This window comes from Solanum tuberosum, unplaced genomic scaffold (genome assembly GCF_000226075.1).
Source record: "Solanum tuberosum cultivar DM 1-3 516 R44 unplaced genomic scaffold, SolTub_3.0 scf00293, whole genome shotgun sequence".
In the NCBI taxonomy this organism is placed as follows: Eukaryota; Viridiplantae; Streptophyta; class Magnoliopsida; order Solanales; family Solanaceae; genus Solanum; species Solanum tuberosum.
This window is the reverse complement of record NW_006239222.1, coordinates 356295-365463: the sequence shown is the minus strand read 5'-3', so window position 1 is coordinate 365463 and position 9169 is coordinate 356295. Positions and strand designations below refer to the sequence as shown.

Here is a 9169-nt window from a genome sequence, read left to right as displayed (position 1 = left end):
CCTCATTGAAATCTTATTGAACCTTTGCAATTTTAGTTAATCATATTGTCATTGAAAATTTTTCTTGAAAAATTATTTTTCTTTTAATGTTTCTACTATTGAAAAACGTCCAAAAAAAGGAAGAAAAAAGTTGGATCTGCCATAGCACGGCCATCACTATCAAAAGACACTAAATTTTTAATGTATCTCATTTATTTTGAGTCTTAAATTAGTCTTTGTTAGTGTTATCATTGATCTGATACACTGCTACAATAACCTTTGTTTTATGCAATGTATAATGTTCATATTTAAGGTATTGATACATAACTCTAATGTTGTTGAATCTTTGATTAGTGTTTATCATGTTCAATATAAATGTACTTGATACATAAACTTTGTCTTATTTATCACACAAAAAAGCAGAAGCTATTTTGGAACAATTACATGTATAATGTATTTTTTATATTTTAAAATATAGTATTTCTCAAACAAAATAAAATACATAAATAATAATGTATCATACACTAATTTTTTAGTTATGATACGAAATTCAAATTTATACTAATGTATCTGATACATAACAATTATCAAACAATAATGTATCGATCTCAAACTTAAAATCTTATGGGCAACACTTTCTTATTTAATTAATCTAGTAGGAATACAACACTTATCAATTTAAATTGAAAGGATCTTCATGATCTCAAATAAAATAAGATACATAAATAATAATGTATCATGCACTAATTTTTTAGTTATGATACGTAAATTCAAATTTATACTAAATGCATCTGATACATAACAATTACCAAATAATAATGTATCGATCTCAAACCTAAAATCTTATGGGCAACACTTTCTTATTTAATGTATCTATTAGAAATACAACACTTATCAATTTAAATTGAAAGGATCTTCATGATGTATCTTCTCAAAATTTTCGATAATTTTGAATCAAAATTGAAAGAAATGAACTAGGAGAATAATTTTAAAACTCAAAATCTTCAATATTTTTGAATCAAAACGAAAAGGATCTTCAATGAACTGGTGAAGAATTTTGAATCTCAAAATTTTCGACAATCTTGAATCAAAATCGAAAGGATATTTGATGAACTTGGAGATTCACAAAAGAAATCGTTTGTCCAACAACAATTCCATCACTTTTGTATCCTTCATAACTCACCTCGGTTATCCAAAATTTCAACAACAGTTTTTATGAAACAGAGAGAACGATGAACAAGAAGAAGAAATTTAATTTTTGAATTTTTTGATTTGCTACACTATAGGATTTTGAATTCTTGACAATAATTTGGAATGGAATAACGTAATTTATGGGATCTTAATTTGATTTTCAGCTCTCTTTTTTCCCCCTTAATTAGTGCAACAAATGGATACTATGAGATCTTAATTTGATTTTTCAATTTTTTTCCCTTAATAAGTGCAACAGATTGATGCATAATGTATCAACAATAATGTATTCGGATCCTTAATTATGTTATCCGAAATGCCTAAAAAATACGAAATTTATGTAATTACAAAAATAATAGGGATAGAAGGTAATTTAGGTTTTACACTATGATATTTATGTTAGTTATACTAAAAAATAAGAACCACCCCAAAATAAGACATTCCTGCCGTGCGAATGACCGTTTGATTTTTAAATGTTAACTCTCACATTGAAATACTTATTCTCCTTTTGTTATTGTAAAATTTTCTATAGGTAAATCAAACAAGTTTACTGGAATTAGTAGTAGTGTAGGTTGTAGCATATAACCAATGAGTCAAATGCAAGAAACTAACAATTGAGACCGTCAAATTTATATCCTTAATTCATCACTTCGTACTAATGCACTCATCTTCTCGAAATCTGGATCCACCATGTGCATAGCAAACATCTCTAATAGAAAATGGAACAAGAGAATCTTTTCCTTAAATTGATGTTAGGATACATCATCTACTTACTCTAACAATTGATGAAACCTGGAAATAATTATCATTAATAATACAATATGCTTTAAAATAAGCTGAACTCAATGAAAGAAAAGCTAGTGTAACCTACAAAAAAAAACTCATAAGTCATAACACAGCAGAACTCTGTTAAATGTGAAATCTAGCAGGTCCTAAATTGCATCAGATCCTTACCATATTAAGGCATTCAATATACAGAGACATCTGATTTTGATTTACAGAAAAAAACTTTTTTGAGTTCCAAATGTAGTTAAGTTGTACCAGCAATGTCACTCATCATCATTTCGTGTACTGCCAAACAATGCAATTTCCTCCTCGGCCATCTTCTTTGCAGCCCTCTTCTGCATCCTTCTGGTTTCTCTGGCAGCTGAATCAATTTGAACTTTCTCCATTACTGTACCAAAACCAGGAACTGTCCTGTTCAGCTTGTTGTAGACTCGGACACTGAGGTCGTGGAATATCTGAAACAATCTCTGTGTGTCGAAGGAAAAAAGTGTCAATATGTGACCTTATTGATCAAAATTAGCATGAATAATACTCACTCTAGGACCTTGCACTATAAATAACCGGTGTGAAATAGAGATAAAGTTTTCCTAAAGGTACATCAAAACTTGCCTAGTTCTAATCTAAAACTAGGAGATCAAAATCATACAAATCCACAAATGACATAATGCACCAAAAAGTAGTAATATATGGACACTAACTTGTCAAAATACACACCACAAGATCACAAAAAGCCAAAAGTCAAATTTCGCAACCAACATACGAAAAAAGAAACTTGTGTTTCACAAGATCACAAAAAGGCCAAAAGTCAAATTCAGCAACCAACATACAATAAAAGAAACTTTGTTCTAAGTTGGGATAGAGAACTTACAATGACATCCTTATTCCATTCAGCAATATATGGAGGGCCTGTTGTGTATGAACCAAGAGGCTCGCGATACCATTCACCACCATATGTTATTTGATCCATGGCTTGTTCAACACTTAGAACCTCCCATGGCCTCAATCCAGGAATAACCTTCTCTAATTCTTTCCTGTTTCATGCAAATGACCAGCTCAGTTATCAGATTATGAATCAACCTACAAAACTTTTGTAAAAGGACTCAAGTAGTTGATACAACTGACAATCTTCTTTTTTAACGCAACTATTCTTTCGCCTTTAACTAAAGAACATCATAAATTAAAATAGTGATATAAGGAAATTGATAGTGTTTCAGAACAGATAACAATGACAATTGGTTAATGCAAGATCAAATGATCATGCATACTTCTTCACCAACTTAGTAATAACATATGCATCGGCCTGGTGTGACCGTTTTGCTAAAGGAATATAAACTGTTGTCTGTGAATGTCAAAATATGGATCAGCCCACTGCAATACTTTCCATGAAATGATACGCATGATGCCATTGTAGACCAGAAACAGAAATATACATATCTGAAAGTGCCTTACATTTTTTTTTGGTTGACGAACAGAATACATGCTATGCTTTCCATAAAGTAAACATCCTCAAAATTCTTTAGTTATAATTTGTAAGAATGCATATCCTACAGCATACTGCAAACAAGCATTGCACTTGATAGTATTGACAAATGGAGATGGGCGCAGGGTTGTGAAAGGCGAGCCCCTTATCGCCTTTGGAGAGAGGTGAGGCGAGGCGATCTCAAAAAGGCGAGTGGCGACGCGACAAGGCGAGGCGACAGAGGCAAAACAGGCCTGATTTAATAATTAACAGGCAATATTAGGGTTTATTTGGTGTTTTGGACAAACACAACCCTCTTCTCCCTTTGTTCTCTCCAGTTCAGCTTCGCGACCTTGTTCTTCTTCTTTCTTCTTCAGTCCTCTGCTTCGCGAACTCATCAAGTATGTTTTTAGCACTTTCTTCTTCTTCTTTCATGCTCTGTTTTTTAATCTCTGTCAGCACTCAGCAGTGTGCAGTCTCTGTTTTTTTAGAGTTCTAGTATTGCTTGTCAATTGTCTTATGAATTATTGAGTCATTCAAGTTCTAGACTTTTAGTATCTACTATCTACTACTCCCTCCGTCCCATTTTATATGATGTACTTTGATTTGGCACAAACTTTAAGAAAAATGGAAAGACTTTTAAAACATGTGGTCCAAAATGAATGATAGAAATTTGTGTGGTTGTAAATCATTTCATTAAGGGTAAAAAAGACATTTTATAGGCAAATTGTTACTTAAAATAGAAATGTGTCATTCTTTTTGGGACTGACTAAAAAGGAAAGTAAGTCATATAAATTGGGACAGAGGGAGTAGTAGTTTTTGAATTGAAATATTTGTTAATATGTTATTGCTATTGAGATTTTGGATATTTATATATGCAATTAAATATTTTAAGTTTTTGGTATTAATTGGTGCCTCAAGTCAAAAAGGTGAGCGCCTCGCTGCTCGCCTCGCCACGAGGCGAGGCAGACCTTGTGGCCTATCGCCGTCCAAAACACTGGATGGGTGATAAGTTTCAGACATCAACAGTAGAAAGACAAATGTTGCAAAATGAAATGATTCTACATACCTGAGATCTTTTGGGATATATTTGTTTGGCATGTGGTCAGCCTCCAAAATTGATGTCAGCTCTGAGCCACTAGCCCAAAGAAACATGGTATGACTCGGAGTCCTTACACCAGGCCAGACACCATCATTTGCTTCTAGCACAGCCAAATCACGCCTTCTACTTTCATAAGCTTCTTCTTGCATCTGCTTATATGTCTTCGGCTCATGTCCTCTGAGAGGAACCCAAGGAGGTATACCCTTCTGTAGTTTGTGAAGGAGAGCAGTACCGGAGTTTAAGAAAGGAAGGAAGACTTTTAAAACTTGTGGTCCAAAATGAATGATAGAAATTTGTGTGGTTGTAAATCATTTCATTAAGGGTAAAAAAGACATTTTATAGGCAAATTGTTACTTAAAATAGAAATGTGTCATTCTTTTTGGGACTGACTAAAAAGGAAAGTAAGTCATATAAATTGGGACAGAGGGAGTAGTAGTTTTTGAATTGAAATATTTGTTAATATGTTATTGCTATTGAGATTTTGGATATTTATATATGCAATTAAATATTTTAAGTTTTTGGTATTAATTGGTGCCTCAAGTCAAAAAGGTGAGCGCCTCGCTGCTCGCCTCGCCACGAGGCGAGGCAGACCTTGTGGCCTATCGCCGTCCAAAACACTGGATGGGTGATAAGTTTCAGACATCAACAGTAGAAAGACAAATGTTGCAAAATGAAATGATTCTACATACCTGAGATCTTTTGGGATATATTTGTTTGGCATGTGGTCAGCCTCCAAAATTGATGTCAGCTCTGAGCCACTAGCCCAAAGAAACATGGTATGACTCGGAGTCCTTACACCAGGCCAGACACCATCATTTGCTTCTAGCACAGCCAAATCACGCCTTCTACTTTCATAAGCTTCTTCTTGCATCTGCTTATATGTCTTCGGCTCATGTCCTCTGAGAGGAACCCAAGGAGGTATACCCTTCTGTAGTTTGTGAAGGAGAGCAGTACCAGCAGCACCTAGTCTAACTGCACTTCAGCCAAATAAATGCAAGGGATCAATCATATGACAACATGGACCTCAACCTCCATGGAATGAGAGAAACAAAATCAAATACAAGAACTACAGAATAAGCACAAAGGTAACATAGCATGGTGACAAACATCTGAAGACGAATACGAAAAAAATTTAAAATGCTTGCTGGGAATAATTTATGTTTTACTGATTAAATTGATATGAGCATATGCTTCAGAATGCCAGGGTTTCTAGAAAACCTCTCTTTTCTGATTAATTTATGTTGAAAAACTAGCTCATATGCAGAGTAATCTTGATATGTTGTGAGCATTACTTGCAAAGACAAACCTTCCCAAGTGGCAATTGCTTTTTCCAGACCATATACCATTCCGATGGGAGCCCATTCATCCATATCCTCACCCCAAATGAAGGTGTGCTTATCAATGATTCCTGAACCCCAAGCAGTCTTAAGCTGTATCAATTCCATAGGTCCCCTCGAACGACCTAATCGATCCTTGTAGAACCACCCACCGCTTCTCATAATAACTGGAATTCAAGCATTATAACAAGAGTCAGCAGTTGAAAAATAAGGATAAACAACAAAACCAACGAGTATGACAGTCTCGTTGTAACCAGCATAGCACCAGATTACCAAAGTGCAAGCTATTTAGCTTCAAATTAAATATTAATGTAAATCATGATGAACTCATAACAAATAATTAAGAACATAACTAACACATAGCACCAGATCACTCTGAACTAACAGATAAGCTTGTCATGATAAGCTAATAGCATACACTCTAGTTGGAACTATAAGCAAACAGTTATGAGAATAACAGATAAGCTGTAAACCTTTTGAATGATATGTTGCAGAGACAACACTGCCATCATAGTGATTTTCCACTAGGTGCATATCGACAACTCCTAGGTTTTAGTTTCCCTTCGCCCGCCAGTAGGAATTTGTTTCATTTTCTTTGCAATTATATACATTCAGATTAAATGAGAGAATGTGTGTTTTCATCACTCCGAGATCTTCTACCAGAGGGGATTTAGCAACTTTTGCTCTACCCCTCTCAGATATTAGGGATTTCTGACTTCACAGTGCTACCATTAAAACCTATTTATTAACAAGAATGTTTGATAAACTAACAAGTAAACTCCTTGTTTTTGTCGTCAATTGCAAATGAAATTCAAAGAACATTATTTCTTCAGATGCCTACTGTCCAAAGAAATCGAAAGGCAGACAACATATACACTACTCAAAACTTGCAAGCACCAAAAGAGCAGAATGTCAATCAAGATGACTAAATAAATCTATAAGAAAAGCAGTACCAGCAGCTAATTCATGATAAAAATCTCCTACCTACGCACTCTTACTAATTATCCCATTATTGATAATTTAAGGAGTCAGGATCCTCAGCAATTCAAGGTGTACAGGACAAGTGAGCACAATATTTTTCCAGTAATTGAAAGAATACCATAATCTTGAGCATATTAAGTGTAGAATGAATGTAAGCAAACTTACAATCATGATATCGCTTTTCAAGCCTTTTGTATCCAATAGCCTGTGCAGCATCAATGGGCCTTCCAGGTGGGTATGGTCGTTGACGAAATCCCCAAAGCCCAAAAAAGAACTGCCTTGCAAAATCCCAAAATTTATCATCTGATTCCTTCTTTGTCTTTATGGCCTTTCTGGGCATTGGCCTCCCATCCAATCCAATGACATTTGGCACTGCCTTCACATAAATCGATCTCAGTTGGGAAATTCTTGAAATAGAATGGACATATACAATTACCAAGGTATACCAAACAATCACACCCATGATCATCTTAAAAATCTATTGTTGATGGAACTCAATTCTTTTGCACAATTATAACTTAACAAAATAGATTTACTTTTAACATATCATAGAAAAAGAACTTTAAAAAGTGTCATATGTTACCTTTAGAGACCAATAGAAGACTGTCACTTGTAAAGCTAAATCACAATACAACAACATACCCAATGTAATCCCACAAAGTAGGGTATGGGAAGGATAGAATGTACGCAGATCTTAACCTTACCACTACCTTAGAGGTAGAGAATTTCTTTCCAATAGACTCTCAGCTCAAGAAAAAAGCAAAATCACAATAGTCAAACATAAATTATATCATGTCGCATTTCATGTGACTGTATCATATTAGTATTGCTAAAGTAACTATCAAGATAGTTGCTTTTACTAATTTGAGAAACAAAACAATACATCAAACTTCAAAACTCGAACTGTTAAATGAATTCAAATTTTTAGAATTCATAATGTGGTATAAAAATTTATTACTAATAAAATTCAAGTTCCAACTCCTACTTCACAATTTTCTTCCATTGCTTATAAAACAAGTTCCACAACTAACAATCCTAAGCTACATGTGGTCTGAATCCTAAGCTAATTCAGGTTCACTATATGAACAAATTAATTCTCAATATCTAGTTTTGCTTTTGGACCTTTTTCATTCGATCCTTAATATTGGATTCTCCAACACTACAAATTCTGCAAATTTTTCACTAACCTACAAATCTCTAAACAGGCTAAAAAAGACTCTTCTCTCTGCTACTTCAACGTCATTGAGCTACGAATAAATACAAACAATAAAGAATGTGGTTTTTTCGAATACCTGCCACAGTTTCTTATCTTCCTTTCGAAATGGAGCTGAATTCTCTTGAAGCTCAAGGTCATTGATTTTATCAGCAATCTCTTCAGCTTGGAGCAAGAACTGAACCACTGGGCTTTCCCGTAACTCAGCGAACCACTTCTCATTCTCCTCAATCTCTTCCTTAGTTGGGTTCTCCTTTTTCTCAAAAATCGGATCCTCATTCATAATCCGCTCAACTTTCGGAGCATGTCGAAAGTCGGGTCGGGTCTCACATTCCCAATGGAACTGGTCCAGCATTTTCCGGTAATGACCTGGTTTTTCAGGAGGTGTTTTGGGTTTTCTTGAAAATGGATTTGAAATAGCTGCAAAAGGCGGAGAATGTTGATGGGGCTTTAGGGAATCAAAGTGGGATAGAAGATTAATTGGTTGAAATGGTGTTGAAGGTTTGTTGAACCAGTTATTGTTGAATGGGTTGAAATTGATTGACCCCATGAATGAAAAAATGGAACTTTCTGGATAGATTTTAGAAATTGAAGTTTAGGGTTTATGGGGTTTGAGGTTTTAGATGGATACGGAGGAACAGAGCATTTGAAAAAGATAGAAGCTGTGAGGAGTGACAGGGAAGATGAGGAAGACGAGGGAGATGTGGCCGGCAATGTATCTTGCCTATTGTGAGTCCATTAGTTTGTAAAGCCCAATGTTAAGTGATTCTTTACAAGAAAAAAGAAGAAGACCAAAAGTCCAAGTTAGTTTACTAAACACCTTGTTTGGATAGTGTTGTCTTGTATTGTTAATTTAAATAAGAAATAATAAATAAAATATATTATAGAAATGATAAGTTATAGTATTGTTGTGAGGGTGATTATATATTAGGTAATATTTTTTGGAAAATACATAGTAAAATTTTATTTTTCCACTCATCATTAGTTTTCATGTTTTTCTCATTTGTCTCAAAATTATCATATTTTATTTAGCTATTTGAAAGTAATTTTATTTTTATTTATGATTGAGTGATGTTTTTATTATAGTGCTAGTAAGATTAAGTTTTGATATAAGATTCTACTTG

General features: G+C 34.2%; 1 protein-coding gene across 1 annotated transcript; it reads right to left on the bottom strand.

Annotated features, from left to right (window-relative positions):
• Nucleotides 1-1882: 1882 nt before the first annotated feature.
• On the bottom strand, nucleotides 1883-8842 carry LOC102601433 (protein TIC 56, chloroplastic). The gene is made up of 6 exons (XM_006359491.2): nucleotides 8125-8842; nucleotides 6998-7208; nucleotides 5821-6018; nucleotides 5204-5486; nucleotides 2822-2984; nucleotides 1883-2420 (listed from the first exon to the last, which is right to left on the bottom strand). Exons 1-6 carry the CDS (start codon nucleotides 8593-8595, stop codon nucleotides 2217-2219), a joined length of 1530 nt encoding a protein of 509 aa, XP_006359553.1. The 5' UTR covers nucleotides 8596-8842; the 3' UTR covers nucleotides 1883-2216.
• Nucleotides 8843-9169: the final 327 nt, after the last annotated feature.